This window comes from Phyllostomus hastatus, unplaced genomic scaffold (assembly GCF_019186645.2).
Source record: "Phyllostomus hastatus isolate PE091 unplaced genomic scaffold, TTU_PhHast_1.1 phas_contig_34, whole genome shotgun sequence".
NCBI lineage: Eukaryota > Metazoa > Chordata > Mammalia > Chiroptera > Phyllostomidae > Phyllostomus > Phyllostomus hastatus.
Window position 1 is genome coordinate 66,442,164 of NW_025333857.1, and position 23,070 is coordinate 66,465,233.

The 23,070-nt window shown below is 54.9% G+C and overlaps 1 protein-coding gene and 1 long non-coding RNA gene across 6 annotated transcripts in view; one reads left to right on the top strand and one right to left on the bottom strand.

Annotated features, from left to right (window-relative positions):
• TRAF1 (TNF receptor associated factor 1) overlaps positions 1-23,070 on the bottom strand; it is a 27,979-nt gene continuing 4,909 nt past the window's right edge. For 2 of the 5 annotated variants that reach the window (XM_045840280.1, XM_045840276.1), the window contains exons 2-8: positions 19,939-20,706; positions 17,770-17,854; positions 9,295-9,360; positions 8,416-8,826; positions 6,053-6,230; positions 4,157-4,305; positions 1-1,387 (exon numbers count right to left, since the gene is read on the bottom strand). In XM_045840280.1, coding sequence (XP_045696236.1) covers positions 1,169-1,387; positions 4,157-4,305; positions 6,053-6,230; positions 8,416-8,826; positions 9,295-9,360; positions 17,770-17,854; positions 19,939-20,078 — 1,248 coding nt within the window. In that variant the 5' untranslated portion in view covers positions 20,079-20,706 and the 3' untranslated portion in view covers positions 1-1,168. Of the gene's footprint in view, positions 1,388-4,156; positions 4,306-6,052; positions 6,231-8,415; positions 8,827-9,294; positions 9,361-17,769; positions 17,855-19,938; positions 20,772-21,357; positions 21,552-21,592; positions 21,697-23,070 lie in introns of those variants that run through there. The other 3 variants (XM_045840278.1, XM_045840279.1, XM_045840277.1) reach the window with 3 other exon arrangements.
• The window catches only part of LOC123819752, an 11,214-nt gene continuing 10,952 nt past the window's right edge, over positions 22,809-23,070 (top strand). The window contains exon 1 of the long non-coding RNA XR_006785857.1: positions 22,809-22,923. This is a non-coding gene — a long non-coding RNA (uncharacterized LOC123819752). The remainder of the gene's footprint in view (positions 22,924-23,070) is intronic.

Consider the following 23,070-nt stretch of genomic DNA (forward strand, 5'->3'; position numbering starts at 1 on the left):
AGGGCTGTCCGGCCAGCACGCCAGCCTTGCAGGTTGCCTGCAAAACCGGCAGTGCGACCGAGACGCAGCAATGGCCTCTTCAAATGTGGCTCAGTCACGGCCAACTCCCGTGACCATGCACATCATGACAACTTCAGAAGAGGTTTTTTTTAAAAAAACTTCTCTCTTGGTTTTATACATATTGGAAAGGACAACCTCTGCTAGGGGCTCAGAGACCCTGATCAGTCAACAAGAAAAGTGAATGCCGTGGTTCGTCGGGTCGTGGGATTCAGGAGAGCGTGGACGGTGGCCCCCCAGGCAGGGAGCGGAGAGTTTATGCCTCTCTCCTTCCTCACGCTCCTTCTGGAGGCTCCTGGGAGCTCAGTGACCCTGTGTCACCCGGAGGTGGTGAAGGGGAGTTTGGCGGGGGTCCGCATAGGACGCAGGGCCTGTGTGCCCCTCTGCATGTTGGGGAAGCTGAGCTGCCAGGCCTGGGTGGCAGGTGCTGTGGGGGCCAACCCAGCCCACCTGGTGGCACTGAGGGTGAGTGAGGAACCTGGAGGACATGAGGCACCTGAATGTTTCCAGAACCCCAGCAGCTGCAGGCCTCACCTGGGCCAGGAGGCCTAGAATCAGACACTTTCTGGGCTGCAAGGAATCTTGAAGGTCTTCAGATCCAACCCCCAACTTGATGCCTTCCCCCATTCCAGTGTAGCCGTCTGGCTTTGCTTGCTCGCCTCTAGTGATGCGGAACTCAGTGCATGTCTGGACAGACTGAATTCTGTCCCTTCCACCCCTTGGTTCTGACCCTGGGCAGGAAGACGGCAAGAACGTTTCCAGGTCTCCATGGTGGCCCTGCAGAGGCCGTCTCACGCTCAGGCCCTTTACCTCCAGATCACCATCCACGCCCCAGGTTCGATCCCCGTTCCCTCCCCATCTTGGCCGGAGTCTTCCTTAACATTCAGGCTGGAGTGGCTGCCAGGCCTCCAGTGTTGCATGGCCAGTGCAGAAAGGACAATTTTGCCGCCACCTCCTTCTGGACCTTCTGCCTCTGTGGGCCCAGCTCCAGGCCCTGCCACCCTAAGCCTATCATGGTGCCTCGGGACCTTGGGCACCGGGGGCAGGACCCCCTCCAGTCTGGGCTGATGCTCCCTCAGGATGCGAGCGTGGCTGCACTTTGCTGTCAGCCCTAAGCACTCGTCTCCACAATGCACTTGAGGAACATGGTGTCGTCCTTCACGTAGGCGTGCTTGGGCGACTGCAGCCTGCTGAGAGGGAAGAAGAGTGGGCAGCCGCTGGCCACGTTGGTTTCGCTCTGGGGCCGCTGGAAGGACACGGAGGTCAGGTCGGGCCGGAAGGCATCAATGGCGTGCTCACGGTTGTTCTGGTCCAGGAGCATGAAGGTGACCTGCGGGCCAGGACAGGGGGTGGTCAGGCTCTGGGCAGTGCACCCAGGGGCCAGCTCAGAGCTGGTCTGCGACTGCCACCCGTGCAGCCCCTCCGACCCTGAGCTCAGGCGGGTTAGGAGCCAAAGAAACAACGCAAGGACCAGGCCTGGAGCAGAGCAAGGACCACGCCTGGAGCAGAGCGAGCCCTGGGGACGGAAGCACCTGGTATCCTGAGCAGGCTGGGGGTTGTCCTATAACTAGGGCTCTGACAGTGTGTCCAGCGGGGAAAGGGAATTCGGATGTCACTGTCAATCTTGGTTGGCTGCTGGGGACTACCGGTGGGCCTGAGCTCTGACAAGGAGGCTGGACTCATAACAGGTAATGCCCCTTCCCGCTCCGAGATGTTTGGCGGTGAACGACGCTGGACCTCCCGGGCGAAGCGGGGGGCAAGAACAGACAGGTGTTCCCCTGAGGGGCTGCCCGCTGAGGCCCGGAGCCATGAACGGCACTTCTGTCTGCACAAAGCAGACACGCGTGCCCCCGAGAAGCTGATGACCTCGGGGACACCAACCATCTGACCTGGTACCTGTCACTAGAATACCCATCAGGACAAGAAATGCCTCCCCATCGCCCACTGCAGCGGTCCTCAGACTTGGCTGCACTTAGAAGCCCCCGCCCCCAGGAAGGGTTTAACAATCTGATGCTCAGGCCTCACCTTTTACTGCAGCGGGGACCCGGTGGTGGTTGGTGTGTGTCAAACCTCCCCAGCAGGCGTGGGGACTCTGACCCACTGACTCATACCCAGACCTCCGCGGCACTCCCACCCTCTCAAACATTTTTAACAGGTTTTATTTTTAGAGCAGTTTTAAGTGGGCAGCAAGATCGAGTGGAAAATACAGAGCTGTCCCACACACCGCCTGCCCCCACACAATCTACCACACTGTCCGCGCCCCGCACACCAGTGGGATGTGTTTTATGCCCGATCAACCTTTACGGACACATTGCCACCACCAAAGTCCACAGTTACCTCCGTGTTCACTCTTGGGTTTGGACTAATGTGTAATAACATGTATTCATCATTATAATATCACTCAGAATGGTTTCACCGCCCCCAGAATCCTCTGTGCTCTGCCTGTTCATCCCTCCCGCCCCTCGGCCCCTGGTAACCGCGGATCTTTGCACTGTCTCCACAGTTGTGCCCGTCCCACCATGTCACAGAGCGGGAGTCGTACAGCGTGCGGCCTTCTCAGACCGGCTTCTGTCCCTCCGCACCGCGCATTTAAGGTGCTTCCATCTCATTTCTCTTTGGCGCTGAGTGGTATTCGGTCACCAGAATGCACCGTGGTTTGTTCATCCACTCACCTCCTGAAGGACATCTTGGCGACTTCCAAGTTTGGTAGTTAGGGATAAATATTCATGTGTAGGTTTTTGTGTGAACCTAAGTTTTCGGCTCATTTGGTAAATCCCCAGGAGTGTGATTATGGATCATATGGTAGTACGTTGAGTTGTGTAAGAAACTGCCCAACTGTCTCCCAAAGTGTTTGCACCACTTTGTGTTGGGAACCGCCCTGCCTGGTTTCAGAAGCTGTAACCCCCGCCAAGGCTAAGGCTGAGGGAATGACCTTGGACCATAAGCCACCAAGGAGACAAAAGCTTATCTCCCTGGCAGGAGCACCGCTTCTGCTCCTTTTACTTCACCCTGCCTGGCCCCCAATGCTTGATTGGTTAGCCAATGACGGGTAAGATTCCTCAAGGGGGGAATGACCTAAGACAGGCACGATCACGTGGGAGGCCCCCAAAGAAGGACTTTGGGGGCTACAGCAAAAGGTGATGGACCCCCACCCCTCGGCTTTGACAAAGCCTGAGTCCTCATTGTCTATGAGAAAATCTCCTAATCTCTTGGGTGCCTTACTTCCCTTGCTCCACCTAAGCCTGAAACAATGACAGGGTGGTGCAGCCCTGTGCTGAAAAGGGTGGGTTCCCCAGGCAATCAGGCCTAAGAAAGAATATGTAAAATCCTGTGAAACCTGCTTTGTTTAGAATGCCCTCAACTGGATGATAAGGGTCCAAGGAAGAAGTAAGTTTGTTCCTCAAAGTTTTACAGCTCTTTAGCTATCTGACCCTGACTCAAAATAGGCCCTCAGAGTTCCTTGCTATCTATTGTTAGATCCTTACTTCCTGGCAATGAGTAATGAGCTTTACCTGAATTCTTATGCAAACGAACCCAATAAAAGCTGTTGAGAAAAAGGCTCTTGGTCCTTTTCCTTCAAGAGATCTGCCACCTTTCCTCCCCAAGCAGATCATGTCTTGGTAGACTTATTCTCATCTGTGGCGGACTTTGCACTCCTCTGGCAATGAATGAGAGTTCCTGTCACTCCACATCCTTGTCAGATCTTGGTATTGTCGTGTTCCGGATTTTGGCCTTTCTACTAGGTGTGTAGTAGCATCTGCCTCCTTCCCTTGTTCTGAAAATGCTGCTAGTTCTGGCTGGCCCCACAGCACCTCCTCCAGGAAGTTTTCCTTATTCAGCCCACCAAGAGAATTTCATTTCTACGCGCCTCCCAGGGATATTGGTCCGGACACTTGTGCCCCTGGACTCATGATGCTGGAGGGAGCCTTGGCCATTAGATGTTATTAGGTGTGAACTCAGGGTCTTGTTTTATAAGAAGGAAAGCTAATAACACAGAGAGGGACTTGCCCAGATCACCCCACCAGTTCATGGCTGAACCAGGACCAGGACCCAGGCTTCCCCCACCCCACCCCACCCCACCGTTCCCCTTGACCTGTACCTTGTTTCGGAAAGGCCACGGCAGCAGAGCATCGTACTCCCCTTTCATGATCACGATGAAGAGCGACAGGTGGGTCTTCTTTCCGGTCCCATCGCCATTCAAGTAGAGTCTCAGGCACAACTTGTAGCCGTACTTGGCAGTGTAGAAAGCTGAAATGTGGAAGCAGAGTCAGCCCGGAGGCAGCTGGAGAGTGCTGGCTTTGCAGATGAGGACACTGGGACGAGAGGTTAGGCACGGCCAAGGTCAGCGGCTCAGAACTAAGAAACCTGGGGCTGGAGCCCAGCATTCTTCTCGATCGTATATGGTCCAGGGGACCCACATCTTGGAGCTCACCTAGACTGCTGGCTGTCAGTGGCCATCAGAATCACAGATTGCCAGGCGCCACCCCCGGAGTTTTGGACTCCGCAGTGCTGAGGGAGGACTGGGGCTCTGCATGTCCTACAGAACACAGCGATGCTATTGGCCCAGGGACCATGCTTTTGATTTAACCAACCTGTACTCTGCAGTCAGGAAACTGAGCCCAGCAGTGGGACGTGTCTGGCCCCACAATGTGCTGGGGGCAGAGCCAGGATTGGGGGCCAGGCCTCCTCTGTCTCAACACTGACTTCTTTCTGCTGCCCTAGGCCGAGAGGCTGGGGGCCCCTCGAGGCTGGGGGCCCCTCGAGGCTGGGGAAGAGTGGGGCGGCTCACAGTTCTGCCAGGCACCCTTGGCAAAGGCCCCTGAGGGATGGTTCACCCCTTGGTGACAAAGCACAGGGGCCAGTGGGCTCTCCCCCTCAGCAGCTGGAAGGGCCAAGCAGTGTAGGTGCCAGTCTCACCCTCTGGGACGGGGTGATGGGGGGAAGGTGTGAGGGGCAGGCAGGAAGGGGAGGAGGAGGGACAGACGGACAGTCTGACTCATCCTGTCCCTTATGTTTGGGTAGAACAGGAAGCCAGAGACACTGCCTGCTTTGTCCCTCCTTGGGAAGGAGAGGAGGAAACGCCTGGCCTGCGTGTTGGAGGTGAGGCCACCCTGGGAAGGGGGCTGCCCCTGCTCCTGAGGAAAGGAGCCTGGCTTTGGGGCCCCACCCCGCCCCGCCCTGGGGTCTGGAACAGACCCTGATGCCTCTCTTCATCCTGGCCCTGTTGGTTTTGGGTGAATCGGAGAAGCAGATGGACAGGAAAGGTATGAAGCTGCCGCAAAGATGAGAGAGAGGTGGTTCACCTCATCACCTGCAGAAATTTTCCTTGATTTCATCTGTGTTTACTTAGGCACCCATCAACAAGGACTGGGGAAGAGCTCAGAGGTTGCAGCATTTTATGCACAAATATGCACTTTGTTTTATAAACATAAATCAATTCATTAAGGGAAACATTTCCTGAGTAATTACTTTATGCAAGACATCGTGCCAGGCCCCGGGGCCCAGGAATGAGTAAGAACTGCCCCGGTTTACACAATGCTTCCTAATGCGCCACCCACAATCGCACACTTAGTTCCCGCTTGTCCTAGCTCAGCCTGTCGGCTCCCTGAGGACAGGGGTCCCACGGCATTCGCCTGCGAGAACCGTCCTCTGCACCCTGCGTTTGCACAGGCTTTGGCTCACGGCACACTGTCTTTCACAACCGACCTCCACGCCGAGGGATGACAATTTTACTCCTATCTCTAGAATGTGACGGGCACTCGGGGAGGTGGAAGGCGGGCAGTGCAAAGAGCCCGTGCTCTCTGTGGCCAGGCCGGGCATCCCCCTCCCCCGGGTCCCAGCATGGAAGGTGGCCTGAAGGGACGCTGGCCTGACTGGACGCAGCATGGGTCACAGAGCTGGCTGCTCCCCATGCTGTGGGTTTCTGTGCTCAGCGGGGGGGAAGGGGGTATAGTCTCTGTACCTGAGGGGTTTCTGTGCCCAGGGGACGTGTTACCTGGGGAGAAGAGGCTGACGGTCCTGCCACAGGCCGACTCACGGCACCGCCTGGTGACGTTGGTGATCTTCCATAGGAAGGTGCCATCGAAGGAGGCCTCCTCCATGAGCCGCAGGCTCTGCTCCAGCTTGTCCAGGGCCTGGTCTTTCTGGGCGAGCGTCTGCTGCAACTCTATCACCTGTGGAGAAGCCCACTCAGCCAGGGACACCAGGCCTGGCTTGGGGATGGCTCGATATGGAGACAGACCCGTCAAAAACATGCCTTCCTGACCGTGTCTCCCTCAGGTACGTGCATCTGCCTTTGCACGCGCTCTTCCTCCCTCCTGGAATTCCACTGCCTTCCTTCTGCACTGGCCGACTCCTGCTCACCCATCCGAGATCTGGCTCACACAGCCCTTCCTCTGGGAAGTGTTCAGCCACTGCCCTAGCTCAGCTGGTGTCTCTCTCTCTCTCTCTCTGATCTATGTTCTTAGAGTTCTTACAGAGCCCTTACAGCAGTTTTATGAGGTTTATTTCTTCTGCCTTCCCTACCAGACAGATGTCTCCCCTGCCAAGGGCTGGGCCCATGCCCACTTCCTCTCTGCGTGCCTGCCTTGCATCGTGCCTGGCATGTACGAGCAGAGCCAGGGAGTTTGTTGATGGACTGAAGACATGGCTGCTGCTCTCGGGAAGCCCACCTTCTAACTGGGGCAAGGGTTGTGTAAACAAAGGCGTTACCCGGTCACTCAAACCCAAGGCCTGGCTCTTCTGGTAGGCTTCCCCATTGACCTTTGAAAGAATACAAAGTTATTCTCGGGTGTGCTCAGGTAGGGAAATCAGGAGTGGAAGTGAGTGTTCTTCAAGAAATCGAATCCCTCATTTTACTGATGAGACAGTTGCAGTCCTGAGAGGGAAAGTGACTTGCTCACACCCACAGAGCAAGTCAATGGTGGAGCTGGAATTAAAATCCGGGCCTAAGACAACATGAGACAGTGATGTAGTGTGGTCGAGAAAGAAAAGAGAAAAAGCAACGTTAACATGGTGACTGGTTATATTAAGAAAAGTGTAAGCTACAGAATCCTAGAAGCAGCAAGAGATAAGGGGACAGTAACCTAGAAAGGAGTTCCCATCAGACTGTCAGCTGATTTCTCAAAAGAGACCTTACAGGCAAGAAGGAGCTGGAAAGAAGTATTCCAAGTCATGAAAGACAAGGACCTATATCCCAGATTGCTCTATCCAGCAAAGCTGTCATTTAGAATGGAAGGGCAGATAAAGTGCTTCTCAGATAAGGTCAAGTTCAAGGAGTTCATCATCACCAAGCCCTTATTTTATGAAATGCTAAAGGGAGTTATCTAAGAAAAGAAGATAAAGAAAAAACATGCATAGTAAAAGGACAGCAAACTCACAATTATTAACAACCACACCTAAAGCAAAACCAAAAGAAACTAAGCAAACAACTAGAACAAGAACAGAACCACAGAAATGGAGATCACATGGAGGGTTACCAACAGGGGAGTGGGAGGAGAGAGGGGGAAAAGGTACAGAGAATAAGTAGCATAGATGGTAGGTTGAAAATACATAGGGGGAGGGTAAGAATAGTATGGGAAATGTAGAAGCTAAAGAACTTATAAGTATGACACATGGACATGACTAAAGGGGGGGAATGTGGGTGGGAGGGGGTGTGCAGGGTGGAGGGGAGTGAAGGAGAAGGGAATGGGACAAGCATAATAGCATAATAATAAAAGCATAATCAATAAAATATATTTAAAAAAAAAGAAAAGTATAAGCTCTGGAACAAAGGAGGGGATGACAGTCCTGCTCAACCAAGAACTGTCGGAGAAGTGGATTATCTGGAGTTGTTCTGGGACCACACTCTGAGTGTGCGGAATCCTTAGGGACTGAGCCAGAGCATATGGAGAAGGGCACAACAACGTGCTGTGATGAGGGGGTGGAGGCCCTGGGGGTGTTTCGCCTAAAGAAGGAAACACTCAGGGAGGATATCGCCACTGACTGCTCATCTCTGAAGGGCTTCCACAGGGTCTGGGAGGCAGGTTTGTTTTGTGGGCCCTGAAGGGCAGGGCCAGGTACAATGCAGGGAAGACACAGAAGGGCTGATTTCAGTTTGGTGTAAGAACTTCCTAGTGTTGGAAAATGTCCAGCAATGGAATGGGCAGCTTGGGAAGGGAGTGTCCTACCACGGAAGAAATTCAAGCCCCTAGAAGGTCTTAGGACACGTACTTTTTGGACAGATACTTTTTGATGGGGGCGTGACTGCTGGGAGGGACAACGCTTAGGAGAAAGGCTGACACACTGCTCTGGAGACAAGACTGGGCAGAGGGGACCCCCTGAGTCAGTCTTGAAGGCAACGTTGCCCCCCGTGCTCACCCTCTGCTCCAAGCCCAGGATATGCTCGCGGTCCAGCTGGCTCTGGTGGATAGAGGCAGCCAGGGCCAAGTGGGAGGCCTCCACCTCCTTGTTGAGGACGGCGACGATGTTCTCAAACACGCGCAGCTTCCCCTCCAGGTCGGCCAGGACCTTCTCCTTCATGGAGTGCTGCAGGGCCAGCTCCTCCTGGCTCTCGGAGCAGGGCGCCCGGTAGCAGTCCACCTCCAGGTCCCCAGCCGCCTCCGCGGCTGCCTGCAGCTGCAGGTCTGACAGATTCCGCTCCAGGGCCATGGGCCCCGACCCCAGGCCTGCGCTCAGCTGGGCCTTCCACTGTTTCATGAACCCCAGCAGCAGGTTTAGGTGGGTGGCCTGAGAGGTGACCTCATGCTCCTGCATGAACTTTGCGCTCCCCTGCCAAGAGAGTGGGGCTGATCAGTGAAAAGGAAGAAGGTTCCCAGAGAAAGTCAGATCCATTCGCCCAGGAAAGGGGGCGTGGGTTTGTGTGCAGTGAGAGGGATGCAGAGGACCCTGGCATCACACACGCCCACAGCGAGCCGTGTGCACCCCAGCCTCTAGAGCAACAATTCTGGCCGTCCTTGAGTGCGGTGATGGTTCAGCACCATGGAGAGAGGCCTGGGGGTGGCCTGGGGGGCGACCAATTTAGTGAGGCCACAACTGAGATAAGACCTAAGAACAACTGTCCTGAGTACGGGAATGCTTTACTAGTGAGATCTGTTTGCCTTGAGAAGGTCATCGGTGTAAGGGTCATCCAGAGGAGAACCTTGAAGTGTAGGAAAGTCCTGGACAGGCTGAAGCGGGGAGACCCCATGGCCTAGGGCTGTCGTGGACAGACGTCCCCTCTCACACCCAGATGCTTACCTTGAAGGAGCAGCCAACACCCGAGAAGGGGCACCCGACTCCATCCGCAGCCACCTCGGGGTGATCCTGGAAAGAGTAACATGTCACCAGGTGGGAGTCCCCGTGGGAGCACCGTGGCTCTCTGCAAAGCACCAGCATCCAACAGGGCGTGTGCCGGGCAGGGCCACAGGGCTTCGCACGTGCTGTGTTCCGCCTGGATGACCCCTTCTGTGGCCCTCCTTCGAAACAGGGCTCAGGGCCCCTGCCGTGGTCCTGGGCAGCAGGGCTACTCGTGTCAGACCAGGACCTACACAGCCCTGAGATCCCTGTGCACGCTTTGGCTGCCCCACCCAGTGCAGAGGGCAGGGCCCGGTGCAGAGGAGACACCTGGGATACGCAGGCTGCATGAGCGAGCCCTGCCCTCCTCTGAAGCCCGTGGGGACGCCCCTAGCAGCTGCCGTCTGCACCCTCCCTGGCAGTGCCCCGTGGCTGCAGAGCTGCAGGGCGCCTGCCCTGCACTGCTCTCCTTCCGGATGATGCACAGCCCGAGGGCAGGCACACAGAAGGGTCTCGGGTCTCAACAACAACCCGACCACACTGTTAACCTGTTTACAGGCCCGAGGAGTTTACAAAAGGCCTTCCCGGTCACAGCTCTTCCTCGGCCCCTGACAATGTCGTGGGGAAGGCCGTGGGTCGTCCATTCCCGTTTCACCGATGACGAACTGAGGCTCGCAGAGGGGAAGGGATTTGCCCACGGGGAACAGCGAGGAAGCAGCCCGGGCACAGGCTCTCCCCACACCACACCGCTACAGTTGACCCTGAGCAACATGGGTTTGAACGGTGTGGGTCCCCTGATGCTGGATTTTTTCAGTAAATACCTGCACTGTTTCTGATCTGTGCGGTTTTACACAGGGGACTTAACATCTGTGCATTTGGGTATCTGTGGGAGGTCCTAGAACCAACATTCTGTGGATACTGAGGGCCATGGTGGTGGTTCAGCTTTGGGGCAGTCAGAAGTTAGACACAGGTTTTCTCTTGTGGGGGTTGGTGCCCCTGATTCCCGCATTGTTCAAGGGCCAACTGTATCTCTTTCCAAGAGCAAGCCCATGGGGAACCGGGAGAAAAGTTGTTTCCCAAAACACATATCTGGAAAGGGCTTGTATCCAGAATATGTAAAGAACTCTTACAACTTAGTAATAAGAAGGCAAAAAAAAACTACTAAAAATGGGTAAAACACTGAACAGATGCTTCACAAAAGGAGATACATTGTGTAAGTGACAACCCATGGAAAGATGCCCAACATCACTAGCCAACAGAGACATGCGCACTGGAATGAAACACCGTGATGAAGTACCACCGTCCACTCACTAGATGCTAAGGTCAGACCAGGACACCAACGACAAACAAGCCTCAGTGAGGACACAAAGGAACTGGAACGTATGAATGTTGCTGGTGGGAAAGCCCCTTTGGGAAAAAAATCTATGGCAGTATCTCATAAAGCTCAATCAAATGTACCAAGCAACTTACTCATAAACCATGCTTATGAAGTTACCATACAAGTCACATTCTATGCCTAGGAATTTACCCAAGAGAAGCTGAAACGTGTGTGTGTGTGTGTGTGTGTGTGTGAATGTTTGTGGCAGCTGTATTCAGTGTAGCCTCAAACTGGATGCCGCCCAAATGTCCGTCATCCGGTGAATGGATGGTGGGTTTTTTTCTGGAATACTGCTCAGCAGTCAGAGCGACTGGAAAACTACACGCAGCAACGAGGAGGGCCCTCAAACACCTAGTATGATTCCAGTCTTAGGAGATTCTAGAAAAGGCAAAGCTACATGGACAGAACGCGTATCCGTAGCTGGGCTGCCTGGGGCTGCAGCTGGGGGGCGCTGAGAAGCCAGGGGCACATGGACGTTTCCTCTGGCGGAGAAAAGCAGCGTTCGCCATCCTGCCTGCAGTGGTCACACGGATGCGGAAACTTATCGGCGTTCATCACACTGTACACTTACAATACATTTTATTGCACGTGAATATCTTGATTTTCGAAGAGCTTTGTTGTTTGTTTTAAAAAATAATCTAACGGGGCACAATGGAGACTTGGATTAGCAGAAGGGGAGGACGGAGGTCTTTTGGGCTGAGCAAATACAAAACTCATTGGTTATTGTTCTTTAAAAGTAAAATAAACGAGAGCATGGGCTTGAGTGTGGTTGGCTCAGGGCGCAAAACCCAGCCCAACCAAGGGCCAACCCCCTCGCCCCCCTACTCCAGGGTTCAAGCACAAGATGTTCCTCACAGAGAGTGGAGAGCAGATGTTTTGTCGGGGGCGGGGCAGAGGGCAGCCTTGGCAGAGGGACTGAGCTGGCTTTGGCGAGCGTACAGTGACCTGTGGGAACAACGGAGGGACCGATGCCCGCGTGGCGCTGGGTCCTGGTGAATGGACTGGAGGAACCTCTCAGGCCCTAAAGCTCCCTCCAAGTCCCTGATTCAAATCCTCTGCAGCTCTACGCTGGAAGTGAGAGCCACAGGAGGGATGGAAAGGTGGGAGAGGTAACACGGCCGAATTTCAGGACCGCCATGCCGGTGGGGGCGGGACACGTGTTCTTTGGCTGTGGAGGAGCCCAAAAGGGTTGTGCGCAGCCGCAGTGAGAAGCTCGGCCGGGCGCGGATGGAGCGGCTTCCTTGTTACAATGTGCGGGTGGGTGTGGGCTGTGAGCAACCTCCAGTGGCTGTCAGAGGACGGGCAGGGGTGACCTGAGAGGCCTTCAGAGGCCTCGGCGGCCACCCAGCCTGCCCACAGTGCCCCCGTCAGTTAATCAGTCACTCATTCCTTAGAGGGCCCCAGGGGTTACGGGGATGGGCTCTGGACTCAGCCTGTCCGGGTGCAAAGCCCACCTCCGTCACGTCCCAGACTAGCCGTGTGGCCTTGGGAGAGTGCGAACCTCTCCATGTTTCACTTTCCACCTCTGCGAAATGGGAATAATACTAGTACTTCCCCTTAGAGAGTTATTGTGAGGATTGAATGAGATAATGCACGTAAATCCTGGTCTTAGTTACGAACTGCTGCTGTAATAAAATGCCACGAACTTAATGGCTTAACACAATACCCATTTATTACCTTCTAGGACTGGAGATCGAACTCCTAAATATCAAGGTGTTGGCAGGACTGTGTTCCTTCTGGGGGCTCGAGGGGAGAACCTGTTTCCTTTGTTTCCTCCAGCTTCCGGAGGCCGCCTGCACTGCTTGGCTCACGGCCGCTCCCTGCACCCGCAACGCCGGCAGCAGCGCATCTTCTCTCTCTCTCTGACTCTCTCCAGTCTCCGTCGTGCGAGGACCCTTGTGACCACACTGGACTCACCTCGACAGCCCGGGCTACTCTCCCCATCCCAGGACCCTTAATTTAATTACATGCGCTAAGTCCTTTTTGCCACTGTTACAGGCTAAGTTATATGCCTCGCCCCCGCCCGTTCATCTGTTGAAGTCCTGACCCCCAGAACACAACTGTATTTGGAGATGGGGTCTTCAAAGGGGTAACTAAGTTAAAACGAGGTCACCAGCGTGGGCCCCATCAATAATAGGACTGGTGTCTTGTAAGGAAAGAGAACTTGGACACCAGCGGACAGAGGGGGACGAGATGGGGACACAGGAGAAGACAGCGTTGGCATCTACCAGCCAAGCGGGGAGAACTCAGGAGAAACCAGCTTGGACTTGACCTTCCGGCCCCCAGAGCCGGGAGAAACAAACTTCTGTTGTTCAGGGCCCCCAGCCTGTGGAACTTTGCGACAGCAGCATGACTAGACGAACACAGCCATGTAAGGCCACATGTGCATGGGATTAACATGTAGACATCTTGGGGGGACATCATTCTGCCTAACACAACCCTCAACAAATGTTAATCATTATCAATAGCAGCATTATTAGCAGTAGTATCGCTGCAATTAAGCACTGCCCTTGGGACATCTTTTTTTCTCCCTCTAATGGCTGCCATACACATGCATCCCATGTAACCCTCACATCTCTAACGTTTCATAACTGAGTCTATAAAACACTGTTTCCCCACTGGGTTTCCTCGGGCAGGTGAGGGGCACCCCTAACTGCATTTGCATTTATACGGGACCAACTCATTTTCAAATGCTGCCACAAGATCCCTGCAGTCATCCTTTGTGGCAGGCCAGGCGAGATGACCTTCACCTTAACACAAATAGGAAAGCTGGGTGACTGGCTCTCTCACAGTCACACCAGGCTTGCACACTTGAGTAGGTGACCAAATTTGGGTCTTCCATCCTGTAGCTAGGAGACCTGGCAAGACTTACTGCTCTCTGAGCACCTGTGTGCGTACCACCCCCCATCAGGCCTCCCGGTGCCAGGAGGAGGAGGGCGGGGCTTGGGGCTCTGCTTCTCCCCTGTGGGTGTAGGAGCCAAGGCTCAGGCAGGGTGGGCAGCGACTTGCAGGAAGCAATGCAGGTTTGGGGCAAGGGTGAGGTGGAGGCCTGGAGGCCATGTCCAGGGTCTTGAGGGGACAGAAAAGGGAATGAGGCTGGGGCTGCAGAGGAAGACCGGGACGTCTGTCCTGCGTCTAGCCTGGCGTACGTCTGGTGCCGCAGGAGGCCCCTGTGAAGTGGCCTCATGCTTCAAACTGCTAAAAATAAAATCTGCAGTGGAATTTCCTCTGAGGAGGAAACAGAAACAGAGAGAAAGAAATCCCAACCCTGAGGGAACACTCGTCCTTCTGTCTGCGTCTGGGCAGTCTGCGGGTATGCGGTACGAACCGGGCCCTTTGTAATGGGGTCAGCGGCTGGTTCCGTTGAGAGCCCCTCGCTCAGGGACCTGCGGGCCTCGGAGAATGTGAGTGTGAGCGTTCAGAGGGTGCCAGGAGCTGGGGGGCCGCCTCTGGGAGGCTGCTGCCCAGAACAGCAGGTCTTGGCGTGCCTGGCGCGGCCCCCGCCCCTGCGCTGGCACGAAGACTACCTGAGGTCTTGGAGGACTGAGGGGCTGTTTTCGCTCAGCTCCCAGCTGCTGCTGAGGGAGAGGTACTCCCCCGTGACAGGGCAGGCCGGGTCAGTCTGCCTCTGCCCGCCAGGCCCTGCCCTCCCCAGTACCCGGGCCAGTGTCCTCTCTGGCACTCTCTGCTCAGCTCAGCTGCCACCTCTTCCAGGAAGCCCTGCCTGATTCTCCCAGTTGAAGGTAGCCTTGCTCACTCCTGTTTTTTCACAGACCTAGGTGGATCCCAGACTGTGGTATTTAAACCTGCCTAAAACGCTCGGGGTGATCTGCCGTTTGGAGGGGGCGGAGAAGAGGCCACCGGCCCAGGAAACAGGTGTCGGAGCCAGCCTTGCCCCCCTCTTGCTATGTGGCCTGCTGTGTCGGGGCACACACCTCCTCTCTTGGCCTCCGTGCATCACCTCGCAGTGAAACAGGGATGCGACTGCCACCCACGCAGGATGTCACCGGGTCAGCGAGGTGACGGATGCCACTGTCAGGCTTAGAAGTGCGTGGGTTCAGGGGTGCCTTTCTAGGCACCACACTTCAAAAGACACAGGCACAGAGGCTAGGGGCAGACTCAAGGGGGAGGCGGTTAGCCTCTTCCCACCTGTGCAGGCCTGCCTCAGAGGGCGGGGCGCTGACTGACTGGCCTCGCGTGGCCCTAAGGCGGGCGGGCTTCAGCTCAGTACACACAAAGAGGAAGACGGTACAGCAGTCCGAGTCCCCCGTGGAGGAAGTGGTCGTTTCATGGAATAATGAGCTCCCGTCACTGGAGGGACGTACAGCCACCTGGCGGGAGTCCAGCGCAGGACGGAAATCGGACTAGACAGCTTGACCTCCTGCCATCTTCTGGTTCTGGAGTAAGTCAGGGCGTCACTGCAAGCCACTGGCAACAGATGCCAGCTCGCTTTTGACCTCGAGCGGCCCCCAAAGGGAGAGAGTGAAGGAAACGACCGCCCTCGCAGGGTCGCAGGCAGTGGGAACTGAGGGTTATTTCCCACCCGCCGCCCATCCCCTATTCGCTGTCACTTCTTCTGCAGGAGGGTCATTCCAGGCAAGAACCGAGCCTCTAACTAGGCCAACGGTAATCCTCTCATATCTGCTTCTGACATTATTACCTCACGGCGCTCCCGGGAGACAGCGATCTAAGGGAGTCAGAGGATGAGGACAAACTGATAAGCAGCTGGTGTGGAAAGTGTTCGGAAGGACGGCGCCTCGGGCTTAGCCGGGCTGGGCTCCGCCCGGCCCTTCCACCCACCGCCGCCGCTGCGCCCCAGGTTTCCCCAAATGCACGCGGACAAACTTCGCAATTACCGTGTATGCAAAGTGTTGACTTATAATCAGCTGCTTTCCTTTGGTCAAAAGTCCCCCAAAGTTCCCATCAGGGTTGGGAATCCGGGTCAGGAGGCGGAGGAGTCCCTGGTCTTTCCATTATGTGGCTTTGTGTGGGGGCCGAACCACCGTGTCATCCCAATGGGGGCGCAGTGATAACCGCTTCAGGCGGGGGTGGGGGGAGAGTGGGGGTGGGGGTGGGGCCGGGACCCATGCTGCTGGGAGGTCTGCTTTTCCCCAAATGTAGGCAGCACCCCCCCACCCTGTTGTCTGTTACAATGCTTGTAATTCCACCATTAGTCATTTCACTTGGCTTAAAGCAGCAGGTTTCAAAATGTGCCCCTAGGAGTTCCCAGGGTCCCTCAGGGGCTGGGGCACTGGGGTAACCAAGGGGACCGGGTTCCAGACTCCCCTTCCATCAGGCCACTGCCATAGTCATCCGGTTTCACATACAGATGAAAAAAGTAAAGCCACTGGATTAAGAGATATTAACATTTCTCTGTATTATCTAAAAGTTATCAATGAATGTACATTAATTTTGCTAAGAGGTCAGGCTGAAACAAGTTAAAAACAACAGGCCTGGAGCATTTAAGCAGGTAGGGGCCGCGGGAGGCATCCAGCCTGCCCTCCCGTGTGCAGGGGGGCCCAGCGGTCCACAGAGGGTTGTTTCTGCCTGTCTCCCGCGGCTAGTGCACTAAGATGCCCAAACAGGGAGGCTCGGGAAGTTCTTCCGTGGATCTGACTGTACAGTTCTGGGAAAATGCACCGGATCTGTGCTCTGATTCCCCTGGGGGCCTGGGGGGAGGGGCAGCTGAGAATGGGAGGGGAGAGCCCTGGAAACCAGAAGCCAGAAACCAGCTCCAGGCAGGGCAGGACGTTCCCCCAGCTCTCTGAATGAGGGGCCAGAGGGGAGAGGGGAGGGGAGGTGTGGAGACACACAAGCCTCAGGGTCCTACAGGTGGGAGGAGCGCTGCCCTGCCAGCCACTGACATGGCAGGTACTGGAGAGGCCTTGCAGAGCCTCCTCCCTTTACAGACGGAGAAACAGGCACAGGGTCATCTTGGCCATGAACTGACGTATACAGAACCATCCCTGAACAGCAGGCTCCAGACCCCTGCACTGTGGGGTGAGGTAAGGGCGTGGGGGATCTGGCTGAAAGGAGCAGGGGGCGTCCCCATGAGGACAGCAAGGGCGGCTGAGCCGTGAGACCCTGGCTGCCCAGCAGGTGTTGGGGCCCCACATGAAAGACGAGGGGGTTAAGGTTAGAGCACTGATTCTTCCATTACAGCTTTAGACTCATGGGTCAATACGATTTTTTTTTAAATTGTGATATTAACCTAAAGATTGCCATCTTTTTATTTGCCAGGTAAAGGCTTTGCCAAAAATTCTATCATTTACCATCACTACCATTTCGATTATACAAAGGTGCGTATGGGAAGAGCATAATCTCAGAGTCAAGGTTGATTCTACAAGTGGAAAGAATTTAGTTTTATAAACAACTCTCTACACAGTTTCCTTATTTTTAGGACTAGACCAGCTCTGGTCAGCATGTGGGAACCTCTGGGCTGGACAGATGGCCTGCGAGGGCCCTTCCAACCCAAAAGGGACAGGGTTCTAGACCATGGGTCCTGAGAATGTCCCTTTGGCCCCTCCCACTTCCAGAGCCCCCTCTGACTCCCAGGAGCACGGCGGCATGGCTGAGCCTCAGAGGGGAGCCGGGAGCGGCTGCTCCGAGTCTGAGGGGAGACGAGTGGGTGCAGCTGTGTGCCGGGAACACTGTATTTACAGACACGGAAGTTCGAATTTCACATAATTTTCAGGTGTCACAAAATATCATTCTTCTTTTGATTTTTTTTCCTAACTGCCTAAAATATAAAAACCACTCTCAGCTCATGGGCCCACAAGTTGGATTGGACTTGGACGTGCAGGCCGTGGTTTGCAGGCACCCGGTCTAGGCTGTGGTTCTCGCCCTGAATCTGTCACCATCAGCCAGGTGGCTTCAGGAAAGTTGCTTCACCAGTGAGTCATCAGTCCCCTCACTGTTCACACCCCAGACTCAGTCCAGGCTCAGCACAAAGAGGGAGGCCCCTGCCAGGGACTGTGCAGGCAGCTGTCTACTTGGCCTCAACCTTGACAAATGGAGAAAATGGACAAATGCCCTTTCCTGGGTGCGCCAACATGACATACCTTCTCCTGAGAGACAAGGCTTCCTGGGCTCACAGACTGGGGGTCATCACCTCTGCATTTGGGACAGATCCGATCCTCGCTGCTCCTAAAGACACAGGAGCACATCTGGCTGAATGAGACATTCATGACGCCCTGGCACCAACCTGTTTTGAAAGCTCCAAAACACCTAGGCCCTGCCCAGCGTGGTGCCTGATGCCAGTGCGCATGCAGGTCCACAATCCCAGACCCACCGTTCCCAAACCTCAACAGCACTGGGGACCCAATGTCTTCTGCAGTTTGCAGTGAGCGTCTTTGGCAGCCAAACCTGACCTCGAAGTGACTGGAGGCTGTGACGCCATTTAGTGTGAACATTGGTTTCACTGCAGAAATAGTAATAGGCTCGATCATAAGGTGCTGTCCTAATCCCCACGGGAAGAATTATGTATTAATGCATTGATCTGCTTTTTTGAAATCTGAAAACATTCTGAATTTCAAAATACACCTGAGCCAGGGGTCCAGGTAAGGGGTTGTGGATGAGTGGCTATATTTGTTCTCCACTTCACTCCATTTGGTTTTGGTCTCCTTGGTGCAGGAGTTACCGACGACCATGGCTGCTCACACGCAATAAGAAGGGGCCTCGGAGAACACCTGACCCGAGGCTCTTCACCAGGAGTGGGTGTCAGACTCTGACCAGGTGACGCACGGGCCTCTGGGCTTTTACAAAGCTCCCAGGGGATTCTGATCCACAGTCAGAGCCACTGGCCAGGCCCCAGACATGAGGCCTTGGTGGGCACATGGACTGGCCAAGGGCAGACAGGGTCAGGAGCACAGCTGGGCAGAACACTGCACACCCTGAGCCTGGGTCCCTCCGACACCCAGTCAGCTCCCTCCCCACCTCTGCCAGGTCTTGGGAGAACCGGGAGAGGAGCCAAGAGACACAGTGCAAAAGCCCAAGTTTTGGCCACCCCGCCCCCACAACCTGACCTTTCCTTGGCCACACCTCCCCCGACTTCATCAAAGCATCTGAACTTTTCAAACTGGCCTGGTTCAGTTTTCCCACGTTCTTACCTGTAAAGCCCTAAACAAAGGCTGCGCTGGGGGCATAAGCAGTTAAAGAGCACTTTTGCCAGGAACCTGACTCAGGACAGGCTGACCTAATCTCTCCACTAGGCCTCACTGTCTTCATCTGTAAAATGGGATAATAATTGTATCCACCTTTCCAAGGCTCTTCTGAAGACCCAAGGAAAGAGGCACATAGTAGGTTCAAACTAGTTGCTTAAGGTGGCACGCTGATGATCGTGTGGATGTCATACCTGTAGTTACTGATATTTTAAATATTGTATATATGTGTAAAACGTGTATTTACATACGCATATACCTTATTTTTTGGACTATAAGGCGCACCCTCCCCGCCCCCCCCCCAAATTTGGGAGGAATAATGGTTGTTAATGCTGCTGCTGAGTTCTGTTTATATTTACATTGGTGAAATATTATGTTATTTATGTTATTAAATATTTTACTGCATTTTTTTCCTTCAAAATTTTTTCCCCTATTTTCCTCCTCTAAAGCCCAGGTGCATCTTATGGTCTGAAAAATACAGTCTTCATTGATAAATATATGCATGTTCAATGAAATCTAAATATATCACCGATAAATACATACATATACAAACATAGATATCTTTGTTCCCTTTAAAACTGTTCTCGGCAAACAGTACAAGGTAATGGGAAATACTGTGGAAGGAGGTATATTCATATAGAAGTTCATCATTTACTAAGAAAGTTTACGTTCAGTATTACAAAAAAGCCTTTTGGAACATTATTGACAGTGCCTCTTACTCCTGAGGTAGAAAGCAGTGTTACCCGCACTTCACAGAGAAGGAGGACCAGGCTTCGAGACACGAAGCACTTCACACTGGGCCTCACAGTAAGCAAGGGGCCCAGCTGGGCCCGAGGCTCTCCCCGCCCTGGACAGCCTTCTGCTGTGGCAGCCGCCATCTGTCTGGGGCTACTTCTCCCACCAAGAGTCAGAAGGAACAGCAGCTGGGGGCATAAGCAAGGACTGCAAGGAGAGGGTGTGGAAGCTGAGGTCCAGAGAGATGAGGTCACTGGCCCAAAACCACAGGTTCCTCTCACCCTTGTCTCCCATCATAGGTCCCTCCCTGGCACCTTCTTCCCCCTGACCCCTCACCTCAGGTTCTCAGAGAGACAGGCGGTGCAGCAGAGGGCTCTGGGTTCTGGTGGGTCCTGGCAGGCGATGGGGGGGCACCCAAAGGGAAACTCGTTCTCATCAGGGGCTGGGCGGGGGCCGCTGGTTGAGCCAGAGGCCATCCTGAGGTCCCAGCCTGGCCAGGGGGGCCGGCTAAGCTCCTCTGGGGAGGGGACCAGCCTCGTGGAGTCTGTGCTGGGAGCAGAGGTGAGCTCTGGTGTGGGCCAACCTCTCTGGCGAGCAGGGTTCTGATGACTTTATCTTCTCACTGACTTGGGTGGTTCGACGTCACAGCTGAGTCACAGCAGGGATGGAGCAGGAATTACCCTTTGTGGTGAAAAGAGAAAATCCCCTGGATGCTGACTGCAGGCTCGAGGAGTGTCCAGTCATTCTTCAGAGTGACAGAGAGCAAGAGAGCGAGTCAGAGAGAAAACAACCACCGTGGCACGGACTTTCAGGAACCGCAGTCAGAGTTCCCCTGTCGGAGAACCTCAGGCTGCCGCTGGCTTCCTCCAACCTTTCCTCCCGCCCCAGGGAACCTCAGCACAGAGAGCCACGGCTGGTGACTTGTCTCTGTTCCCTGGGGCCTCTGAACAGCCTGGAATTCTGGGTGGGAGTGCTCGCTGTCCCGGTGGAAATCCCCAGGTCCTGGTGTCAGATCCAAAAAGGCAAGTTCCAGGCGCGTTGGCTCTGGCCCGTCCAGGGTCTCAGGTAAAATCACTTCCTCAGAGCAGGTCTCAGTTACCCCATCTGTAAAAAAATGAGCTGCAACAGATGGTCTCCAAGGCTCCTCTGGGCTCTAAGATCCTGGGACCCTGTGGGCAAGGCAACCAGACAGAGGAGGAAGCTTCTGATGGCCCTGCCAGTGGCATTCCTCATCTGTCCCCATGACAACGCAGGGCCCTCCCCTTCTTTCAAGTCCGAGGCCTCCTAACCATACATGGCTCAGGGTGCTCCTCAAGGCCCCATGCAGGAAGTCATAGATGGCCACATACCCAGGTCAGGCACTACCACTTCCTGGCCCTGGGGAGAGCAAAGCTCTAAATAAATACAAGGCCACAGGGAGCTGGTGGTCTCAGTGGCCAAGTGGGACGCAGATCCACTGTTGTGTGGGAACCATGGCTCCTGGAGTGTCTGCAGTGGGCTGGGCAATGTTTCCCTTCCTATTCCTTCAAGCAACCTGCTGGAAATTCTGCGGCCACATATAGGCACAGAGAAGCAAGACGCCTGGTCCAAAGTCACACAGCCCCTGGCAGTGGAGCAGGATTCGTGCCACGTCTGTGGGACGCCAAGCTCCGTGTTCCTTCACCCACACGAGAGATGACAGCAAGGCCAAGCAGCGGGGGGACTACAGAGACCTGGATGGAGGCAGGAGCACCCACCCTCTGCTTTTTCACCTACCAAATGGAAAAGATGATCTTTCCACTTCTTTCCATCCTGCTGGGCAGCTAGTGAGGGGTTTGCAATCTTTTATAATGGTTTCAGATCATGGGCTTTGAGGTCTGAGAAATCTGAGCTTAGATCTTAAGAATACCATTTTACTAGCTGTGCATCCTGGGACAAGCTCTTAAACTTCCGAAGCTCAGTTTCTGCATCTGTAAAATGGGGATAACAATAATACCGACTTCACCCTCACCTGTTGTGACTAAACGAGGTCGTGGGTGAGAGTGCGGCGTGATGCATGGCCCAACTGAGGTACTCAAAAGGCTTTGACACTTATTCTGATGATGGCCACAGGCCTCCCAGCTCCTCAAGATCAGGGGAAAGGCTTCAAGTGGTAACTGATGCTTATAATATGGTGTTGTCCCACCTATGAACTTTATTTGAGCCTTGCAAGTGGGCAAAACAGGTCAGATGCTACCCCCTTTCCTGGAGCAAAACTGGAGCTACCACGGGCTGCTGGCAAAGAGGGCATGGCACCCTGGCACTGCAGGGTAACCCGGAACCTCCACCCTCCCCTGGGCCAGCCCTGGCCTGGCCCTCTCAGCAAATGACCCTGAGGCGTGCTTCAGAAAAGACTGTCAGAAAGAAAGGCACTCCCTTCACCGTGTGCCCCAAACTTGCAAACTTCTCCGTATCCCCAACTGTTCTTCCCTCTTCCCTTGGTTTGACACAGACAGCCACCTAAGACTTCTCTCCCCATCCAAACTCTGGGTCCCCTTCTGCCTGATGCCCTTCCTCTCCCCTCTGTCTTCAATGCTTCCCTCTCCATCAGCATCAAAATAGGCCCCAGCTGCTCCAACAATAAAAATGGTAAGTACTACTTTTTAGTGCTGGGCGAAGTGCTTTCATAGGCACCGCCTCATCTGATCTCCACTTAGGCTGTGAGGCTGGTACTGTCATCATCTCCATTTGCAGATGAAGGCTCAAAGAGGGTAAGTGATTGCCCAAGGTCTCACAGTGAGTGGGGACTCCGGAACCCAGAGCCTGGGCTCTAAGCCCACATCGTGCTTGGAAACGCTCTTCACCCTCGTCCCAGTTCCCCCGTCGTATCTACACTCTCTCCTCACTTGAAGAGAACTTCTAGCAAAGACTGCCTGCACAGATGCTCCACCGCCCCAAGGTTCTCAATGTCAGAGTCGCCAGCGTCCTAGGCCTGCCCCAGTTGTCATTCAACCAGCCCTCTGGCCAGCACCTGGCATGACTCCGAGCCCCTCCTTTCGAATTCTCTTCCTCTCTGGGCCCCCGGGGATTCATCTCTGTGGCTTTGCCCCCCGGATCCGCACACGCGCAGCCTCTCAGCCGCGCAGCCACTCCTCCCCAACTTGTTTTCCCGGGCCCACCTGGGCCATATCCCACTTTCCCTGGGAGTCTCTGTAGGCCGCCCGAAGGATGGGGCTGGGCGCCCGCCTTTGCGATTCCGTTGCCTCCCGCAACCCGGGTTGCCTGTGTGGCCCCCAGCTCCGTCCCCGCCAACCCCACTTCGACAGGTGTCTGCCCTCTCGCCACCGCCACTACTCCTGTTGAGTAAGCAGCGAGCAGCGCCAGCGACCATTCACGGATGAGCTAACAACCCCAGCGGTGCCCGGGCGCCCGCAGAAAGGGCTGGGGCAGCGAGTCCCGGCTGGGCTCTGCAGCCGCGCCTCCGGGGCCCGGGCCGCGCGTGGGGAGCCC